This window comes from Sphaerodactylus townsendi, linkage group LG03 (genome assembly GCF_021028975.2).
Source record: "Sphaerodactylus townsendi isolate TG3544 linkage group LG03, MPM_Stown_v2.3, whole genome shotgun sequence".
Classification (NCBI taxonomy): Eukaryota; Metazoa; Chordata; class Lepidosauria; order Squamata; family Sphaerodactylidae; genus Sphaerodactylus; species Sphaerodactylus townsendi.
The window spans coordinates 7,976,775-7,999,554 of NC_059427.1; the positions used below are offsets into that span (position 1 = coordinate 7,976,775).

A 22,780-nucleotide genomic window follows, 5' to 3' on the forward strand; every position below is an offset into this window, starting at 1 on the left:
AGGGGTGTTTTATGTTAGCAGTACCCACATTTCAGAGTATCTTTATGAGATATCCTGATGATACCACCCGGGTTTGGTGATGTTTGGTTCAGGGGGTCCAAAGTTATGGACTCTCAAAATGTAGCCCCATCTACTATTAGCCCCCATTGGAAACAATGGGGGATGGGGGCACCCCTTTTGGGGGGTCCATAACTTTGGACCCCCTGAACCAAACTTGGGTGGTATTATCAGGAGAGTCTCTTGAAAAATCCCTGAAATTATGGTGCCACTAGCCCAGGGGTAGGGAACCTGCGGCTCGAGAGCTGCATGCGGCTCTTCTGCCCTTGCACTGCGGCTCCACGAGCCAAGCTGCTGGCCCCATCCTTGCCCGCCCTGCAGGCAGCAGGGTAGACGCATCCATGCGCTTCTCAGAATGAGCGGAGTAAAAGGTAAAAAAACCCAATATATACAGTGTTATCTTTATTTTAAATGTCAAAAATTATTTGCGGCTCCAAGTGTTTTCTTTTCCCATGGAAAACGGGTCCAAATGGCTCTTTGAGTGTTAAAGGTTCCCTACCCCTGCACTAGCCTAAAAACTGCGCCCCCTGGTGGCTGACAAAGTAAAAACCCTAAAATATTTTTTTAATACACCTGACTCGCGTATAAGTCGAGGGGGGCTTTTTCAGCACAAAAAATGTGCTGAAAAATTTGACTTATATGTGAGTATATATGGTATTGTTTTATCAGCCTTGTTTATGGACCCTGTACACCGCTCAGAACCCCCTCCGGGGGTTGAGCTGTCTATGAAGTATAATAAATAATAATAATAATAACAATAGAAAATGTGTGCAATGCTCAATGCTTATGCCTTAAGAATGCCCTATTAGGACAATGAAACATAGTGTGATCTAGTGTTTCAACTTGTGCACTATTGCAAAGGCATAATCTTTCACTCCTTGGTATTTTTTGAAACCTGCCCTTAAGTTCAGGAGAAGGTAGAATATTAAATCTTGCTAAAGAAAATGCAAGTCTTAATTTAGGATTAGTCATGTAGAGCAGATAATGGGACATGCAACCTTTTTCTCCAACTAGAAGTTGATTTACAGGTGAGCAAATTGAATTTGCTGCTATTGAAGATCTTTGATAATCCTGTTAGGCACAGGGCAGAGCCCTGTGTTCAGAGCTAAAACTCTGTCCGGTTACTCACAAATAACCATCCATAAGCTTCTTCAGTGTTCAGAGTTTATTGTTTCAATTCTGCGCAGAAGAGGGAACTCTCCTCTGTTAGCAACAGGGAGGAGGTTCAAAGGGGCTGTTGCTTGTGTAACATAATTTATAGTTACAAAAACATACCTCCCCGTTTCTTGCTCATTGGGTTGAGTCAAGTAAACGTACAGACCTGGTCATCTTATCCCACCTCTTACCACACCTTTCCATCTCATATTTTTAATGTAACTTGAGTCTAAAAAACACCTCATGTACACAGTTTCTATAGCAATCAAGTCTTCTGCTAACTCTTATCTATTTTGTGAACATCTTGCTAGCTAATCTCTACTGAGAGGCCCCGTTCCTTTCAACTTAGAGCTAGTGTCAGGCTGCTCCTTGGCACCCCTTCACATTCCTTGTGTTTACCTGATTTTCAGCAACTTCAATTCCAAGCCTCTGCAGGGATGTTAGCTAAGATGATTTTATATAACATGCTCCACCCTTTTGTGCAGGCTACTATATATATATATATGGCTTAAAACACTGTGAACTATATATGTGTACATATCAATCCCATTCTAAGAATTTGTCTTTTATCAATTTTTTAGCTTCTAAATAATTTAACATTAATATGTTGTCCATAGATTTATCCATTTCTATGATTTTATCAACAATTTTCCCATGCCAGTTGGAGGTGTTAAATTCAGACAACAGCAATTGTGTAAAACTTCCCGGCTTGGAATGATGGTGGATTTTTAGCCAGTATATTATCGCTCAAATTCAAGCCAAGGTAGTTAGAGAGCATAGGGCTAATTTCATGCATAAGGCTGCGTAAGACATGCAGTTTGGAAAACCCATAATCCTGTGCAAGAATTTAGATTGTAGAATGGTGTTTTTAGCTGAAGAGAGAACTGGGGAACCATAGAATAGCTGAGAAACTACTTTTGTATCAAATGCCATAATTACTGCTGGGATATATTGATGTCCACTAGCATAATTTCTTTTTACTAAAGCATGTGCAGTTGAGGTAGCTTTTAATGATGCTGTTTTGAAATGGGCTAACCAAGAGAGATTGTAAGTAAACAACATCCCTAAGTATTTACATTTCTTATCTTGTTCTGGTTTTTTTTGCTGTTACTTTCCAGGATTGTTTCTTCCATGATTTGGCAAACACCATAATTTTCGAAGGCTTTCACAGCCGGATTCAAGAAACAGACTTTTCTCTGTGATACACCTCTGAAGATGCCAGCCACAGATGCAGGCGAAACATTAGGAACAAGATCCACCAGACCGCGGCCCCATAGCCCGGAAAACCCACCAGAACCAGTTGAATCCGGCCGTGAAAGCCTTCGACAAAGAACATTTTTTTCTGACTTCAGTGAATCAATGAAACTATCAGTTCTCTAAGGATTACTACACAGAGACAGGAAACATTTGCAAATTATAAGGCTTCATTAGCTTCTAACAATCAATAAAAAGCTAGAAAATTAAACAATTCTAAATTTCACCCCAATACAACCATTACAAAAAAGTTAGTTCAACTTCAGGTGATCTAGGGTCCCACAATAAAGGCCTCTATTACATATCCTTAACATCAACATGTCTCTATCCCATCTTAGTGTCACCACCTAGATTGACTGAGAGGGGCTCTTGCAGGAGGTAACAGCTGAGCAAACTTAGCAACTGCTCAAGCCCAGTGAGCTTCTGCTCTCTAGATCCTAAACGCCAAACCTTCCAATGGAAATGAAATTGGCATGGGCTACAGGCAGAGATCAGTTACCCTGGAGGAAACGGATGCTTGGGAAGGTGGAACTCAACCACCGAACGGGCTCCCTGCTTGATAACTGGAGCTGCCGTTTCGCTTTCTCCCCTAAGAAGGGGTCCTCGAACCTCCGTCATGAATCAGTGGAACGATTGTAGTTCGGGAGCGTGACCCCGGAACAGCCCCACGTACCAGGCAATTGCCTCTCCCTCTAGTAACACTCCAACATTATGAATCCGGTCCATTTCTTGCTCATACTGCTCTGCATTACTTTGCATATATGTTTCCACCTGGACCAAGAAGTACGGGAGGGTCTTGGGGTCACCATAACATTTCGCCTTCAATTTCCGCTGTCGTCTGGATGCCAGCCCAGGTGCGGACTCGATAGCGGCAAGCTGTCACATCAGTGGCAAGCAGAAGAAAAGCTAATTCCACATTGTCTTTTCCCAAGTCCGTGTATATTAAACCCCAAATCAAGATCTATTATGAGAACACAGAGGGAGCAAACTGCCCAAACTACCGTAAATAGTTCCTTAGTTAATTGTTTTCAACTGTGGTCACAGGAATGCTGAGTAGTCAATTGTTGAATTGAGTCCTCCTGGAGTTGTTGTTCTTAACTCAAAAATCAGTCTTGTTTCTCTTTGCCTCAGCTTTCTTTTAATGTCAGTTGTGGAATCCCCAGTAGATACTGTTTCCACTACTGTAAACCTTTGTACTTTTTTTCAGTAACATCTCAAAATATTGTCAATATAATTCAACAGGTAAACATATAGGCTATAAAACCTCCGGAATGGCTTGAAAAAGAATAATCGAAATAAAAACCAAATCCGGAGGTTTTATAGCCTATATGTTTACCTGTTGAATTATATTGACAATATTTTGAGATGTTACTGAAAAAAAACAAAGATAGAATTGTATTCTAATATATTATTGGTTTAAATAGTACTCATTTTGTGAGTATATGTACGCACTGATGTAATTACTTTGGTCTTTGCCTCTCTAGAGAAGGCAGGGTCTCAGGTAAACAGCAGCTTTCTTCCCCTCCCCATCTGGGAAGCACAAGAGCCATCACCTGGAATGCTTTGGATAAAGGTGTGAAGAGATACACAGGAGTCTCCCAGTGCATTCATTTGTTTTTCTGGATTACATGTCACTTTTAATTCATCATGCCCTTAACAGAATAGCAACCACAAAATCTCCATACTGCAGAAATTAAGTTTCCCTGGAGAAAATGACTGCTTTGGAAGATGGACTCTATGGCATTGTACCTTGGTGAGGTTGTTTCCCTCCCCAAACCATGCCCTTCCCAAGCACCATGCTCTAGGCTCATTCCGCACATGCAAAATAATGCACTTTCAAGCTGCTTTCACAACTGTTTTTGCCATTCCGCACAGCTTCAAAGAGCCCTGAAAGCAGCTTGAAAGTGCATTATTCTGCGTGTGCGGAATGAGCCCTAGTCTCCAGGAACTTCTCAGACTTGAGATGGCAGCCCAAGGCAGTCACAGACCCACAGAAGAAGAGGTTTGGATGTATACGCCACTTTTCTCTACCACAAGGAGTCTCAAAGCAGTTTACAACTCTTTCCCTGCCCACAGCAGACGCCTTGTGAGGTAGTTCCCTGAGAGAACTGTGACTTGTCCAAGGTCCACCAGCAGGCTTCATGTGGAGAAGTGGGGAATCAAACCGCTCCTCCAGATTACAGTCTACTGCCCTTAACCACTGCACCATGCTGCTTTAGGGAGATGCAAACTGGCCATCGGGTTTTATGTTGTGCAGGAGTAATCCTAATTTTTAGCTTGGTGCACAGAGATTTGAGGTTGGTTTTCCTCTGGTTTTAATATCACCATTTCAGAAAAGCATTTGGCAGAGCTCCCCGGGGCAGTTTAGTTCACAAAGCAGTAGCACTGGTGGGCAAAATCAGTTCTTGCCCAGGCTCCATTTTCTGTAGATATACCAAAACTCCAGGAATTTCCCAACCTGGATTTGGTATAATGCATTGAGTCCAGCCTCCAAAGCAGCCATGTTCTCCAAGGGAACATATCTCTGTAATCTGGAAATCGGTTGTGATTCCAAGAGGACTCCAGCCAGGCGTCACCTGGAGATTGGCAGCTGCATACTTTGCCTGGCGCCCTCCCTGCTGTGTATGGCCAGTGACTTTCCAGGAATTCCCCCCATTAAATTTCCCCCCATTTAAAAATGCCTTTTCGTTTCTTTTTTTAAATCTCTGTATATGGAAAGAGACTTCCAGCTAGGACCTTTATTCCCCGTGCGATCCTGTCTTCCCCTCCGAGCAAAATTCCCTGTAATTCGCATCTGCGACGCGGCTCCCTATGGGTTAAGGACAAAGAGCAGCCATTCCTAGAGAGGTGAGGAAGATGAAAGGGGTGTGCGTCTTTGTGATGCAGGGAAAAAAAAGTCAAAGTTCCTTCCTGCTTGAATTTCCTTTTGCAGCAGATAAATGGCGGGGGGATGAAGGCAAGAGGGTAAAAGCAGAAAAGTGCTTCTGGTATGTGGGAGATTCAATGAGAATGGTGAGTATTGCAAGGGAGAAGCATAGACAGGGCACACTTGCCCCTTTCCTGGGACATTTGTGCCTTTGGGATCCGGAAGGAAAGCTTTCCTTTATCCCTGCCTCTGCACCGGCTGGATTTCTGCCTGTCGTGCATCTTCTTAAAGACACAGGCCCTCTGCCAGGAAATAAGCAGCACCCCACCACCCACCCCCAAGTTCTGGGAAAGAGATTCAAAGATCAGAGAAGGGCTGCTGCCTTGGTACCTGGCGCGGTGTAGATCTTACTTTGTCGCACTAACTGGGGGACCCAGGTTCAAACCTTACACCCACATGAACCACACTGGCTGACCTTGGGCCAATGTATCCTTCCTACCTCACATAGGTAAAGGAGGAGGGACGAATTAATCTGTGCTGCTCTTGAACTCCTTGGGAGAGTGAAAATGTGCTCTTTAGCATTGGAAACAGGATGCTGGGCTCATCCTATAGGAAAGACATCGTGCAAGAAATAATGCCAGATTTGCCTGGTTGAGGCTTTCTGTGCAAAGATGCAGTGTTTGGTGTGAAAAAGCTGCAGGATGCAGTGGGAATTTGGGAATCGGGCATTGCTGGAAAGTTCAGTTTATGCAAACCCCACAGTAGCAATACTTTCCCCCCACCCCAAAGACAGGAAAATATATTTCTGGACATTTCTGTGAAGCTGTTTGGGGAAGCCTGGCCAATTTTGGAAAAAGAGTCATCCACATTCTGGTGTCTTTGGAGTCTCCGGAGCCAGAGAAATAGAAATGGGCCTGCTTTGTTGTTTCTTATGCTCTTTGGCCAGTGAAAGGCTAGAAATTATTTTTTTAAAAGTGAATGTCAAAATAGACATTGATTAAATGATGTTTAGACTTGCTAGTGTGAAGCTGCCAGGATGAACACAGATTGACTTCCTACCTCTGTAGTGTTTTTCTGAATGTTTTTACAAAGTACGAATGTTTAAAAATGTAGGGTTTTCTTTTAAAAAATTGGGACATTTTTGGCTGCTGTTTATTATGCTTAGTCTTTTTTTAAAAAACCGCATGTATGAAATACATACTATTGTATCAGAAACAAAACACATACAACTGACATATTAGTTACATATCCTCTTAGCTGGCTTTCCCAATATTGAGGCTGTGACTGATTTCTTCCATTTAATTTCATCCAATAGATCCCAACTGATTCCCCATAACCAGCCGTTGCATCCTTTTTATTGTTTGAAAAAGCAGTTGGTGTGAATTTTGGTGTGAATTTGGTGTGAATTTTTTTCTTTATTTGCCTAACAATCATAATGGCATTTAAAAATGGAAAACGGGCCTCAATTCTGGAAGAGAGATAGGTATTAATGGTTTTTAGAAAAGAATTTTTAAATTGCTTTGTGGCTTTTAGTTTTTCTTACAAGCCACCTGCCAAAATGTTAATATCAAACAGGCCAGACTTATACTTGAAATGATCTAAAGATGGGGTTGTATTTCATCAGCATGTTGAAAATTAATGAGCCCTTTTGGGGTAGGGTGGTTTACCAAATCGAATAAATAAATAAAATAAAATAAATAATGTATGTTCAATGTGCCGTGACCTGGATGTCCCAGGCTAGCCCAGTCTCATCACATCTTGGAAGCTAAGACTGATTTTGCACAGGAAAATTGCTCCTCTGTTGGCAGGGGGAATGCCCTGATGCAATTGGGAGTTCCTGCTGCGTGGCTGCCACATTTTTGCCCCAGAGCTGCCACGTTTAAGATTGCAATGTGTGTTTTAATCAAGCAGAAAGGATTTTAAAAGATTTGAGTGGGGTTAAAAAAACATCACTTAGGTGGATTCCGCACAGCATATTTATAACGAGTTGCAATCATTATAAATGAATTCATTGTCCATTTATAAACAGGGAACATGAGTTCATTTATAATGATTGCAACTCGTGATAAATATGCGGTACGGAATAAGCCTTAGTTTATTTAATCTTTGAGCTATTCCCATTTTAAAGGTGGGAATATCAAGGCTGCAGGAATTAGATCACCCCAAGCCCTGTTGGAACTGAGTCTGCAACCCATCAGGGGTACTTGTGCCAGCTCTCCCCTTCCCTCTTCTTCAGGTCATATTGCTGCATAGATGGCGGGAGATTGAGAGGCTGTCAAAAGAGGGCTTCCTCATTACTCTGCTCCTCTGCCCTTTTTGGAGTCTGGATGAATTGTTAGCTGGGATGAGTTTCCAATCCCATAAAAATTCTTGGGAGAAACTGAATGGATGATGAAGAGGAGGAGTTTGGATTTATACCCCACCTTTCCCTCTTGCAAGGAGACTCAGTGCAGCTTACAAACTCCTTTCCCTTCCTCTCCTTGCAACAGACTCCTTGTGAAGTAGATGGGACTGAGGGAGTTCTGAATGAACCGTGACAAGCCCAAGGTCACCCAGCAGGAATGTAGGAGTGGGGAAACAAATCTTGTTCACCAAATAACAGCTGCTCATGAGGAGGAGTGGGAAATTAAACCTGGTACTCCAGATTAGAGTCCACTCCTCTTAACCACTACACCACGCTGAGTTCTTCACTTCTGCTTGGGATCTGTTTGAAAGTTTGATTTTATATGTATATGTGTGTGTCTAAGAATTCCCTGCCTCAGCTTCTCTCATTAATCAGTTTAGATATCTATACTCTACTCCAGGAGTCCCCAAACTTTTTAAACAGGGGGCCAGTTCACTGTCCCTCAGATTGTTGGAGGGCCGGACTAAAAAAAACTATGAACAAACTCCTATGCACAAATGATTGTAAAATGTTTGATTTCACCTTTCAGCCTTTCTGTCATGGTCTATTTTTAGAACAGTGACCAAAGTATGTCAAGTACAGGGTGGGCTCCAAATATTGTTGGGGAGGCTGTGAAATACCTTCCCCTGTAAAAAAAAAAAAAAGCAGAACTTTCCCAATGAAGCATTCCATCTAACCCAGGATCAGGTATCTTCCTGGGTTCTTTCCTCCCTAGCAGCCAGCGAGCGATTCACCAGCCTGGCTGATGCCAATGGGAGTGGGGCGGAACAGAAAGCCTGAGAGCAACACATGGAGTAGCCGAGAGGGAAGGGCGGAGCAGGCGTTGCCACATGTAAGGTTTCCAACTCTGGGTCAGAAAATTCATGGAGATTCGGGGGTGCAATCTGAGAAAGGCAGGGTTTGGGGTGGGGAGCCCACCGTCCAAAGTAGTCATTTTCTCTAGGAATTGATCTCTGTCACCTGGAGGTCAGCTGTAATTCTGGGACATCTCTAGGCCTCCCTTAGAGGTTGGCTACTCTTACATAGAGGTAATATCCACAAATATGTCTCCTGCCTGTGATCAGCAATATTTAGAAAGCAGCAACTCCAGGAGCCCAAGGGAACCGATCTGGCAGACCCCGAAGGCCACGGGTATCTCCAGGGCTCTGTTTTCCCTCCAGCATACCCAACAGTCAAAGCCACGGAGACCCGTTCGCTGCCTACCAGCCGGTCCCGCAGGATGGAGGGTGGGGATCGCCCTGCTTGCTTTCCGCTGGCCTTGTTTGCAGGGGCACTGAGGAGAGGTGTGTGGCCCCATTCACAGGTTGTGGGGGGCCTGAAGGCAGACGAGCGACTGCAAGCACAACAACCCAGTGGGAAACCCTCCCATGTGAGCCCTGCAGAAGCAGATGGTGAGACCCTGCCAGTTCTCGGGAAGCGCCGCGGGGCTGGGAAATCCAGGTGGATTCAGTGCCCTGTTCGCTCAAGCAGTCGTGGGTGACTGTGTGTTTTGGGGAGCGCGACATCTGTTGCCCCAGCCTTGAGATAGAAAGCCTGCCCCGACTGGGGCTCAACAGTCACCTGTCCTCTCAAAAGCACGTTTGTTCTCATTCCCCCACCCCGAGCCTCAGGGCTGTCCTGGGCATCCAGGGACAGGAAATCCACACCCGCTTTGCTTCCCTCTCCGCCGACTGAAGAGGAATCGCCCTCTTCGCTCCCCCGATCCTTCGTGCTGGTGGTGGGGCGGGCGAGCCCCTTGTGCCAGAGGGGCCAATTCCTCCTCTCCCTCGAGCCCCCACTGCACGTGAATGGAGCCATCGCTGCCATGCCTGGCGGGCCGGATAAATGCCTTCAGGGGGCCACATTTGGCCCCCGGGCCGTAGTTTGGGGACCCCTGCTCTACTCCGCCCCCCACCACCACCACCAGGCACTTGGAATGCCTTAGAACACTGGTTCTCAACCTTTTTTTTTTCACTTGCATACCCCTTGGCAGCCCATTTCCCTAAAATTGTATCCCGATATTAGCAAACCCATTGTTTAATTTTTTTTCACATACTCCCAAACACTCTGGTGTGTACCCCTGGGGCTATGCGTGCCCCAGGTTGGGAACCACTGTCGTACAACATGTTCTTATCTGTGTGTACAGTGCTGTCTGGTCACAACTGACATGTGGTGACTATGGAGGGGTTTCAAGGGAAGAGACTAACAGTGGTGGCTTGCCATAGCATGTCTCTGCTTAGCAATCTTGAAGTTACTTGGTAGTTTTCACATCCGCATACTAACCAGGGCCTACCCTCCTTACCTTCCAAGATCTGATGAGACTGGGTTACCTTGGGCCATCCAGGTTAGAGCTTATTTTATTTTCTTCCACCTTATCCTTGTGTTTTTTCTATATTATTAGGAAATGGTTAATAATTCCAAGCTAAATTAAATAAACTCCTGTTTGTCTCTTTCCACAGAGAGAATTTTCCACAAAACCATTTTTTACCTAACTGTGTTGGAGCAAATGTCCTAAAAGCATTTGTTGTCCATGGAGAGAGACCCATCAGAATTTTGGAGGCATTAGAATAGGTCAGAGGCCGGATATTGGCCCTGACATTTCCTGGGATAGTCAAAAGTCTGTGAGCAAAGACTCAGAATTAACTTTGAATGAGGCTGATCTTGGCCCGAAACAAAATGGCTGCCAGGGATGGAGCACAGTCTGGCTTTGGCCTGCGATTCCATGCGGAACTAGAGCAGGGGCTCCATCGGCGGATCAAAATAGAGGAAGAAGATCTGTCTGATTCTGTATCAGGCTATGGTTCAGGGGAAACTCCTCTGATTGGGCCATCTGGGAGAATCCTGGAATTCTTACACAAACCCCTGGGAGAACAGGAGGCGGGTGATGGGCTTCTTCAGCTTTGGGAAGTCCAAATGCAGGAGTTTCTAAAGACACTGGAACAACCTCAGGCAGAATGGGAGACTTCACAGCTGCTCGAAGAACCCACTCCCTGGGACAACACAAAGACCTTCCTGGCCTCATTCGAGCAGGTGGCTGAGGCCTGCAAGTGGCCCAGGGAAGACTGGATGGCCCGCCTCCTGCCTGCCCTGGGTGGTGAAGCAGAACAGATTTTCAGCAGCCTGGATATCCGGGACCGGGTTGACTACGACAAGGTGAAGGCGGCCATCTTGCGAGGGGACGCCCTCAGCCGGGAGAGGCAGCGGCAGAATTTCCGGCGTTTCTGCTACCATGAGGCCAAGGGCCCAAGAGGTGTTTACAGCCAACTCCAGAAGCTTTGTCATCAATGGCTGAAAGTAGACCGGCACACAAAGGAGCAAATCCTGGAGTTGCTGATCCAGGAGCAATTCCTGGCCATCCTGCCACAGGACATGCAGAACTGGGTTCGGGAACAAGGCCCAGAGACCTGCTCCCAGGCGGTGGGCCTGGCCGAGGATTTCTTGCAGAGGCAGCGAGTAGACGAGAATTGGGACATCCAGGTGAGACCTGAGCTTCTTTAGCTTTTCTTGCAGTCAGGACCCACACTCCCCCAATCACACCTCTAATCTGAATCAATTCCTGATGAGACTCTCTCCAGCCCATTTTTTTTCAGCTAAGAAAAATCCACCCTATCCTAGGTGGTCTGGGCCAGCCCCATCTGGTCAGAACTCGGAAGCGAAGCAGGGTTGACCCTCATTAGCACTTAGATAGACCACCATGGAAGTCCAGGCAGTGCCAGGCCACCTGTGTGTGGTCTTGAAAACTCTGCAAGGTTGTCGTGAGTCAGCTGAAACTGGCAACACTTTCCACACAATCCAGTAGGGGGGGTGGTTCCCAAGAGAGACCAACAAAAGGGATGAAATGGTTTCTCCTACCGATTTCCTCAATCTCAGCTCCACTAAGATGGGAGCACCATTTCAGCTACTTGTCTGTTTCTCCCTTGTCCAAACCACATGGATATTCCTCTGCATAGATTTCACATAGTGAAAATAATTTTTCTGTGTGTTGGAAGGAGCTGCAGGAATGGAGAGAAATGCAGGAAATACCCATGTGTTCGTGTGTTTTAACTGAATTATTTCAAGAGCTATTTTGGATTTTTAATTGAATTATTTTAAGAGCTGCTTCAGTGTTGAAATGTTTCAATTTGTGCTGCCTCGGAGGACGCCATTTGAGAGGGGAAAGGGCACACAGATGTTTCATAACTGAGGGTTGGCTATGGCTAGGTTTCCTCCAGTCTGTAAGCTCCTCACCAGTCCTAGAAGCAAAGGAGTTTTTTTCCTGATGTACATGAACCCCCATTTACTCTTGGGCTCCCAAGCACTCGTTCTTATTTTCTCTCTTTGGGCATGGACTCCAGCTAAAGGCCTCCTGCTTTTGTGGCAAATTAGAACTAGGGTGTTTTCTCCTACCCACGCTTCTTGACCAAAATTGACGTGCAGATAAGAATTCTGGCTGCTGAGGGGGAAAAAAAACTCCAGTTCATAAAGGGGTTGGATTTGGATGTTGCAAGGTAAGAACATCAGGAGAGCCCTGGTAGATCAGCATCCTGTCTCTCACAGTAGCGAAACAGTTCCTCTGGAAGTCCAACAACAGAGCAGAAAGGCTGAGGCCATTCCCAGATGTGGCCTTCTGGTGCTGGTATTCAGAGTTTAACTACCTCTGAACACAGAGTTTCCATGACTGGTAGCCATTGACGGATGTGTCTTCCATGAATCTGTCTAACTCCCCTTTACAGTTGTTCGCACTTGTGGCCATCATTACATCCTCTGTCGTGACTTCCACATTTTATTTGCTTGCTGTGTATTTTATTGTATTTATTTTATTTGTTTTGTTAGCCTCTTGCGGGCTCAGGGCAGCTTACAACGTTCAGCAGCAAATACTATAAAATACATTAGAAACCTAAATCCTGTGTGTAGAACAGGGGTAGGGAACCTTTAACACTCAAAGAGCCATTTGGACCTGTTTTCCATGGGAAAAGAAAACACTTGGAGCCGCAAATAATTTTTGACATTTAAAATAAAGATAACACTATATATATTGGGGTTTTTTACCTTTTACTCCGCTCATTCTGAGAAGTGCATGGATGCGTCTGCCCTGCTGCCTGCAGGGCGGGCAAGGATGGGGCCAGCGACTTGGCCTCGCTGCTCCAACGGGGCGGGCGAGAGGGGAAGCCGGGCAATTGGTGTGCCCACCCTGCTGCCTGCAGGGCGGGCAAGGATGAAGCCAGAGGCTCGGCCTCACCAACCGCCGGGAAAGCGCCCGCCCTGCTTGTACGTGGTGGGCGAGAGGGGAAGATCGCAGCACGGCCCAGCCAGCTGCGGGCAATTGGTGCGCTCGCCCTGCTGCCTGCAGGACAGGCAAGGATGTAGCTGGTGGCTCGGCCTCACCGGCCGCCGGGAAAGCACCCGCCCCGCTTGAACAGGGCAGGCGAGAGGGGAAGCCCGTGGTGCGGCCCAGCCGGCCGCGGGCAATTGGTGCGCTTGCCCTGCTGCCTGCAGGGCGGGCAAGGATGGGGCTGGCGGCTCGGATCGTGGAGCCGCAGTGCAAGGGCAGAAGAGCCGCATGTGGCTCTCGAGCCGCAGGTTCCCTACCCCTGGTGTAGAAGAAGAGTTATCTACTCTCCTTAAACGTGGGTCAGGATTTTGAATGTATACACGACTCAGAGAAAAAGTTGCTCTTTTAAAACATATTTCTGAAGTTTATTGAACTCAGTGTCATTCAACAAACTATAGTCAGCCGGCATACTATGCATACAATCAGTTGGATAAAGGCAAACAGAGACAAAACTATTGAACCAACTAAAATCAAAATATAAAACTTATCCATGATTGCTTAGTAGTCATAACAAAAGGCAAGCAGGTCTTATAGTCCAAAAGACAGACTCTAGCCAGCATGAGGTAGCATTGTATAGTATCAGTAGTTACAGGCAGGAAAAGGCAAGAAAAAAGGGTACCTCTATTACAATATTGAAAAGCAAATATAGAGAAATTACATATCAGGTGATCTCAGTGAACCAATCACAAATTGATGCCAATTAATTAAGGCAGTTGGTCTGAGTCCTTGTTCTTATCAGGTGTTGTGGCTGAAGGTTTATTGAAGTTTCAACCGTTAGCAAAACTTTACGCAGCTGGGCCAATTAACCGCTACTCGGTACCAGGATGGGAGAGCTGGTGGGAAGCCAAAGATAGGCAATTATTTTCAAGAACTGTTTCATGGAAAACTTACAACAGAAGGGCTGTGGCTGTGATTAAGCTGTTACAAAGTTCACAACAAAATGGCTGCGGTGAAGCTAATACAAAATGGCTGCGGTTAGGCTAATACAGATACTTTCTCTACACTGTGGCAGCTAAAATAACACTAGACAGGAGGAAAGACAAAAGGGTGGAAAGCACAAAAAAAGAGGAAGGTTGGATGATGGGAAATTGTAGTAGCCTCAACCGTATTATCCCTGGTGGGACAGCTCTGTCTTGCAGGCCTTGTGGAACCGTATTGGATCCCACAGGGCCTGAGTCTCACTGGACAGCATTCCACCAGATTGGGGCCAGGACAAAAAAGGCCCTAGCCCTGGTTGAGGCTAACCGGATATCTATCAGGCCAGGGATCACCAGGGGATTTTCACTCACTGAACACAGCTATTTGTGAAAGTTATACTGGGAGAGACGTCCCCCAAGATACACAGACTCCAGACCATTTGTAAAGAAATATTTCTTTCTGTTTGTTCTGAATCTACTGCCCATCAGTTTCATTGGATGCTCTGAGTTCTAGTATTTTGGAGAGGGAGAAAAAGCTTTCTTGTCCGTGCTCTCTGTCCTGTGCTTAATGTTATAAACCTCTATCATATCCTCCCTCGTCCTCTCTTTTCTAAACCGAAAAATCCCAAAATAGCAGAATTAGTTGAAAGACTTCTAGGACCAAGGAACACTCAGTTTCAGTGTAGCAAACTTGTGGTAAGATGTAGTGGTTACGTTGTTCAGCCTGAACAACCTGGATTCAAATCCCCACGCTGCCATTGACGCCCACTGGGAGATCTTGGAGGCCATTCATTCTCTCTCAGCTTAGCATACCTTGCAAGATTGTTGTGAGGATACTGTTGGGGAGGGGACAATTATGCATGCTTTCCTGAGCTCCTCGGGGGAAGGGGAGGATAAAAATGGATAAAGGGGTGGAAAGATTGAGGGACACTTGTGGACACTTCTCATGAAAAAAAACTCCACCTCGTTTGCCATGTTTGAGTGGGCTCGAGGGCCACCAACCTTGCCTGTGCTCCTTTTGAATGGTATCTTCACATTTCTTTCAGGATCTGGCACCGATGGAAGAGGTGGCTCTGGATTTTCCAGAGGAAGGGGAGCCTCCGTCCCATTGTGAGCGGAGGCAGGATTTCAGACCGGCCACTCAGAAGGCTGATGACGGAGATTCCAGTTCAGTGGGTAAGGATTCCTAGCACTGAGTTCTCCAAGACAAGTGTCAGTGATAAAGCAGCATCTTGGCATACAGGAGCTCCGAGGTTCAATCCCCGACGTCTCCAGATGAAAGGATGAGTGAGACCAAGGATCTTACTCCACAGAAGGCGGGCTGAATTAGGGAGGGGGGTTGTGGTTCAACAGTAGAGGATGTGAGTGAAGTGTGTGAGGGAATAAAACCCACTCTGTGGTGACGGCTCTACAGTGACCAATCAGAAGCACTGCTGGGTAGGAGTCCCTCCCTGGCTCAATCCACTTTTATTGGGGACCCTTGAGTTAGACCTTGGACCAAGTAAGTCAAGTGTTGTCTGCTGTGACTATCAGGGGTTCTCCAGAGTCCAAAGAAGAGAGAAATCTGTCCCAACCTGTGATACTGGAGATAACCAGTGGGTGGCGCCGTGCACGCAAAGCAGGTGCTTGGGTAACAAACGTGAGAAGCAAGCCCTCTTAACTTGCCCTCTTTCTTCCTGCAGGTGATTGCTACCTAAGCACTGACGACGACGAAGCGTACCCATTGGAAAGTCCAAGTCAAGGCCATCGGAACCAGGCCGCACAGGGGAGGAGAACAGAAAGGGAGGCTTCCCACTTTCAAGATCAGGAAGCTGGTTCAGAGGGCTGGTGCCAAGCCGAGCAGAAGAGTGAAAATGACCTCTTAGAGAAAGCAGAAACCTCTGTCCTTTGGGAGGGTGATGAGCCCCTTGAAGTGGTGGAGGGACAAAAGAAAATCTCCACGAGGAAAGAGTCCCACAAAGTGGACGACTTGCACTTTAATCAGAACCCGGACCTGATTCAACAGGACAGGAGCTCCCCAGAGGAGAAGCCGTTGAAATGCTCCAATGGAGGGAGCAACTTCAAGGTGATCTCTCACTATATTTCCAACAGCCATGGAGGAAGGAAGCCACATAGGTGTACAGACTGTGGGAAATCCTTTATCGCTAAAGCACACCTTATCATTCACCAGAGAACCCACACTGGGGAGAGGGCGCTTTATCACAGAAATGCACCTAGCTTGTGGCCAGAAAAACCTTAGCCGCCAGAGTTCAAACCTCTACAGTCCAATCCAGAGGGAGATCCCACAGCGAGTGAAGCCATTCTGGTGTTCGGACTGCGGGAAAAGCTTCTGCTCCAGTACCAACTTGGTCAAACATCAGAGCATCCACAAGAAGGGGACCCTGTATAAATGCACTGCATGTGGGAAGAGCTTCAAAGCACGCTCCCACTTCATTGCCCACAAGAGAATCCACCCCAAGAAATCTCATAAATGTCCGGACTGTGGGAAATGTTTCCTCGCAGAATCTCAGCTGATTATCCACCGGCGCATCCACACTGGGGAGAGACCGTACAAGTGCCTGGAGTGTGGGAAATGCTTCATCCAGAATATACACCTTACTGTCCATCAAAAAATCCACAAAAGAACAAAGTCACTCCAGTGTGCTGACTGCGGAGAGAGTTTCCATTCCAGCCTAAACCTCATCCAGCACCGGAGAATGCATATGGGAGAAAGCCCATATAAATGCTCAGAGTGTGGGAAAACCTTCCGGGTGAATGCTCACCTTATCGCGCATAAGAGGAGCCACGCAACAAAGAAACCACATAAGTGTTCATACTGTGGGAAATCCTTCTTGGCCAAATCATACCTCATCATCCATCAGAGGATCCACACTGGCGAGAGACCATTTAAATGCTTAGTTTGTGGGAAAAGCTTTTGCCAGAGTTCACACCTGAATGTTCATAAACGAACCCACACAGGTGTGAAGCCATTCCAGTGTCCAGAGTGTGGGAAAGGCTTCAGTTCAAGCACAAACCTTATCAAGCACCAGAGAATCCACACCAGAGAGGACCTGTACATATGCTGTGACTGTGGGAAAAGTTTTCGAGTGCACGCACATCTCACTGCTCACAAAAAAATACACGCAACAAAAAGACCACATAAGTGTTCGTACTGTGGGAAAGCCTTCTTTACCAAATCATCCCTCATTGTCCACCAGAGAATCCATACGGGAGAGAGGCCGTACAAATGTCTGATCTGTGGTAAAAGCTTCACGCAGCAATCGCATCTGAAGGCCCATCAGAGAACCCACACAGGAAAAAAGCCATTCCAGTGCCAAGAGTGTGGGAAAAGCTTCCGAGTCAGCTCCCGCCTCCTTGCTCATCGGAGAGTCCACGAAGACAAGAAACCTCACAAATGCTCGTACTGTAACAAAACATTCGTCTTCAAGTCCTACCTGGTTATCCATGAGCGGATGCACACTGGTGAGAAGCCGTTCAAGTGCCTGGCCTGTGGTAAAAGCTTCAGCCAGAGTTCCCACCTGAATGTCCACAAAAGAATCCACATGAGGGAAAAGCAATTCCAGCGTCCTGAACGTGGCAAAGGTTTTAGAGTGAGCTCTCAGCTGTTGGCCCGCAAGAGAATCGGCACGGTCAAGAAGCCGCACAATAAATGCTTAGACTGCGGAAAGTCCTTCATTTACAAATCATACTTGATTATCCACCAGAGGACCCACACAGGTGAAAGACCTTACAAGTGTTTGGCTTGTGGGAAATCCTTTAGCCAAAGTTCTCATTTGAACACTCATCAGAGAACCCACAGAGGAGTGAAGCCGTTCCGATGTCCTACCTGCGGGGAGAGTTTCAATTCCAGAATCAACCTTCAAAAGCACCAGAGAACCCACACAAATGGGAACCTGTTCAAATGCTCAGACTGCGAGAAATCCTTTATTGCCAAATCACAGCTTGTGATCCATCAGAGAAGCCACACGGGGGAGAGACCCTTCAAATGCTTGGACTGTGGGAAGGGCTTCAGCCAGAGTTCCAACCTGATCAGGCATCAGCGCATTCACGCTGGGGGGAATCCGCATAAATGCTTGGACTGCGGGAAAGTATTCAGCTCAGAAGAGAACCTTGTTAAGCATCAGAGAATCCACACGTAGAGGGAAGGGGCTGCATGCTTCTTACATTGCAGGGAAGCCATCCGAACACATGACTTTTACCACCAATCCAATTTTCTTTGCTGTTACAAAAATAAAAACATGGCCAGCCCCGCGCTGCTGCTCAGCGTGCAGAAAACGTTAGCCGTAAACTCAAGCTCTGCTGTTCCTCTGAGAACCTGGGGGTGGCAGCACCAGATAAAATGCTGAGGCTCTAGGGAAGCTTTCCTCAGAAGCTGCCTCACTTGTCTCTCTGTGTGTCAAACCTACTGTGTAAACTTTGAACCAGCAGTGCATCCTCAATCTGTCACAAGCATCCCCCAAGGAAAGCTAAAGAGTGTTTCGGCTGACTCACTGCACCCCTGCCCCAGCTCTGACTGAAAGAAGGGACTTGAGCCCAAGAAAGTTTCTTAACAGCAGTAGGTCAGATTGGATCACATGGGACTCCCTGACCTTTGTAAAAAAAAAATCCAGGTCAAACTCACTTAGTCCTTTAAATTGCAAGAGAACTTGGCTGTTCTGTTCTTGGGGAGACCTGATGAGGATGACCTGTGAAGAACCAGAATCTTAGCAAAACTGTCCAGGAGAATTGAAAAGGATATGTAGAAGGGGAGGGGGGTTGGGGGAGGGGAGGGGGAACACATCAGCAAAGCCATATAAATTCTCCAAGTGTAGAATCTTACACTCCCCAAGTGAATCCATTCCAGTGTTGAGTCCATTAGCTGGCAGAGAATCTGAGTCAAGGAGAACCCCTGGGTGTATCAAATGAACTGATACCCATCTGAAGAGAAAACAAATGTCAACTGACCAATGGCAGGCTTTGAAGGAATTCATAAAGTCCCGTTTAATCTGCTGAATGACCATTTTAAAAAATGGTGGTATACAGTATTTGATTGGCTTTCCGTCAATATAGCTACACTTGTATCCCCTGCGGCTCATAAAATATCACCAGAATCAAATCACAGATAGGCTGATTGGCTACCACTGTGCCCAAAAGATTGAAGCAGCATTGCAAATCTATTTCCTGTATTTCCAGATGTGGGGATGAACACAAAGATCTTTCCATTTCCACGGATACTTTCTCAATCTTAAGAATTCTTCAGCGAGCAAGCAGATTAATCTGGACGCTCGTTTGCAACTTGTTTTGTTGTTTCTGTCCACATGGGGATTGCGTTGGGTACCAATAAGAGGGTTCATACAGCTGTCACAAGCATCCCCTAAAAATCAAGAAGGGATGTGATTAATCCTGTTGAGCTCACAGATGGCTTAACGAAACGATTCCTCATTCCTTGGGGGAACTAATTGTGCAGGGATTATTGCAGATATTATTTTTTTCACATTTTGTCAGGTTTGAAATATATGAGCCTAAAGCCTCATGGAAGAATAAAAAGGTAAGGCTGTGTTTTTCAAAATAGCCAGGTCAGCAAAAGGATTAGAAACATTCCTGGGTGTGATGTCACAAGCACACCATTCAATAAAGAGCCAGTGACCGGTTTGTAAGTTCCACCCCTACACCCAGCATGGTTTCAGCTAGCATCAAAATGTCCCCCACCCCAATAAGTTCACAAAAGTACAGTTTTTGTTTTTTGAAAACAGTCCATCAAGTGGATATCATCTGGGCTATAAATACCACACTGCATCTAACTGTGAATTTTTTAAAAAATCTGGGAAGACCACATACTTTCCTGCCATGAACTGAAGATAACTCTGAGAGGCTGAGGTTTTGCGTACTTGGCAACTGCTCATAGATGGGGAGTGAAACTGTCATATCTCCAACTGGTCCAGGGCTTCATCCTTCAACTCGGCAACTGGAATAATTTGCTTGTCTCCAAAGGCCCCCTGGACCAAAATGCAAAGTGCACTGACACTGAAGGTCAACATTCTTCTCTAGCTCTAGAACCAGAGCATGATCCATTTGACTTTCATCTGCCTCCATATACTATGTCTTTTGGAAGCATCGGGGCATTAGGGCCAAAGGCATCTCCCTCCCCCTAACATAATATATTGAATATCAATTGGAAAAGGGTTGTGTTTACATTTCCAGTCCGCTCACTTCAGCTTCTTGGATACACTCCGTCTGACCGCTGCTTCCTGTTTCCTATGAACTCTGTTATGGGGCCAGAATGTTGTTACCTCTGTTTCTTGAAAGAAATCTATCATGTTTTCGTTACACTGAGGTTCCTTTGTTTTCAGACCTGGGCCAAATACTGTAATGATTTTCTTTTATATGGACATTAGTATATTCCTTTCCTTCCTGTTTTTATTTCTGCCCTGATCTGAAATTATACCGTTACTGTTGTTCAGATGACGTCTCGTGTTTGGTGCAGTGGGATACAGCCACCACTGCCCTAGAAGAAAAGCAGTATATTTAATCAGTTGGCAACTGCTTTGGGGGCTCAGAAATAGTTTGGGGTGACTTAACAGTGCCTGAGTTACACTCCTCGAAGCTTATTCATACCAGTGGTCTTGGTAGTAGACTTCCTGGGTGGTCTGTCATCCAAGTACTAGCCATGGCTGGCTATGCTTAGCTTCTGGGATCTGACATGACTGAGCTAGCTTGGCCCATTCACCTTCAGATTGGTGATGCAAAGTGCCATCGAGTCACAGCCAACGTATGGCAGTCCCACAAGGTTTTCATGGCCTGAGACAAAGGCCCCTTCCGCACATGCAAAATAATGCGTTTTCAAACCACTTTCACAACTGTTTGCAAGTGGATTTTGCCATTCTGCACAGCTTCAAAGAGCATTGAAAGCAGTTTGAAAGTGCATTATTCTGCATGTGCGGAATGAGCCAAACAGGGATGGTTTGCCATTTCCTGCCTCTGAGGAGCAGCCCTTCAAAGAAGAAGAAGAAGAGAGTTTGGGTTTATATCCCCCCTTTCTCCCCTGTAGGAGACTCAAAGGGGCTTACAATCTCCTTTCCCTTCCCCCCTCACAACAAACACCCTGTGAGGTGGGTGGGGCTGAGAGAGCTCAGAAGAACTGTGACTAGCCCCAGGTCACCCAGCTGGCGTGTGTGGGAGTGCACAGGCTAATCTGAATTCCCCAGATACGCCTCCACAACTCAAGCGGCAGAGCTGGGAATCAAACCCGGTTCCTCCAGATCAGAGTGCACCTGCTCTTAGCCACTACGCCACTGCTGCTCCCAAAGGCGAGAGGGGTGGAGGCCTTCTCAACAGTGACCTTTGCACTGTGGAATGCTTTCTCACTAGAGGCCTCCTCTGGAGTTTTGACTCCTGGCAAAGACCAACCTCTTCACACAGGTGTTTGGCTGATCCCCTCCCCCCCACTGGGATGGCGGTGGGCTTGAAGTGTCCTGCACACTCCGGCCACTTTTGGGGGTGGGAGTTTTAGTCTAGAATGTTTTACAGTTTTAGGACTGGTTTTATAGTTCTGTTGCCACTGAGATTTTGTTATGGCTTTTATTATAGCCTGCCCTGTTGTAAAAGTTGGGGAATAAATCTAAACAACAGCTAAACCCTCCGGTCTCTGATTCCAATAACTAACTAGGGCCAACCCTGCTTATCTTTTGAGCTCTCGCAAGGTCAGGCTAGCCTGGACATGCAGGTCAGTGAGCTTGGATGGATATAACTCTGTTTGCCGTCAGCTGGATGTCCCAGGCCAGGTCGATCTTTTCACATCTCAGAAGTGAAGCAAAATTGGCTGTGGTGAGTATTTGGATGGGAGACCAGCAAGGAAGTCCAAGGATCATTATGCAGAGGCAGGCAATGGCAAACCACCTCTGAATGTCTCTTGCCACGAATGCCCTATTAGGCCACCATAAATCAGCTGTGACTTGACTGCAAAAAATAATCTGTTTTGGATGGCGCTGTTAGAATGTCACACAAGATTAATTCTTCTGGGCACATCAGGCTGACAAGATAAGAGGGCACCATGCTGTCCACACAAACCCACATTCTAGTTTCTCAATCTCCCCAAAAATTGTAATTCAACTAGGTTACTGGGGTGCTGTCTGGTTTCCAGGCTGTATGGCCGTGTTCTAGCAGAATTCTCTCCTGATGTTTCGCCTGCATCTGTGGCTGGCATCATCTGAGGATTTGATGCTGCTAGAACATGGCCATACAGCCCGGAAACCAGACAGCACCCCAGTGATTCCGGCCATGAAAGCCTTCGACAATACATTCAACTAGGTTACTTTACAAAGAGATTAGACAAAGCCAGCAAGGGCGGGCCTGTCTGTGGAAAGACCCCATTTTTAGCCCTGGGGCTAAGTGGAGCCTCCATGTTAAAAGGCAGCGTACTTTTGTTGCACCAGCTGCCTTTCTCAGGCATCCATCTGGATTACAGAGTCTTAGTTTGATTCACCGAGGCAGTTATAACATAAAGAGTTAAATAAATTTCTGACAACCATGACAACAGCTGTTAAACTGGCAGGCCGCAAATGGAACCTCCGTGGAGGAGATATCTCTCTGAATACTGAGGGGTGAGACATTCAAAACAGACAAAAGGAAGTATTTCTTCACATAGCACATAGTTAAATTGTGGAACTCCCTGCCCCAGGATGATGACTGTCAACCTTGCAAGGCTTTAAGAGAAAAGTGAACATGTTCATGGAGGATAGGGCTGTCCATGGCTATTAGTCAAAATGGCTACTATACCCTTTTCAAGACAAAGATGACACCAGATTTGAGAATTCATCTGCCATTTCCTGGACCGTCTTTGTTCTAGAATGCTCCCTTTG

The 22,780-nt window shown here is 46.2% G+C and overlaps 1 protein-coding gene across 1 annotated transcript; it reads left to right on the forward strand.

Annotated features, from left to right (window-relative positions):
* The first annotated feature begins 15,906 nt into the window (after positions 1-15,906).
* LOC125428642 (zinc finger protein 268-like) lies at positions 15,907-20,382 on the forward strand. The gene has a single exon (XM_048489106.1). It carries the CDS (start codon positions 16,037-16,039, stop codon positions 18,080-18,082), a length of 2,046 nt encoding a protein of 681 aa, XP_048345063.1. The 5' UTR covers positions 15,907-16,036; the 3' UTR covers positions 18,083-20,382.
* Positions 20,383-22,780: the final 2,398 nt, after the last annotated feature.

Coding starts and splice junctions, on each gene's coding strand:
- LOC125428642 (XM_048489106.1), top strand. CDS start 16,037: ATGGAGGAAGGAAGCCACATAGGTGTACAGACTGTGGGAAATCCTTTA.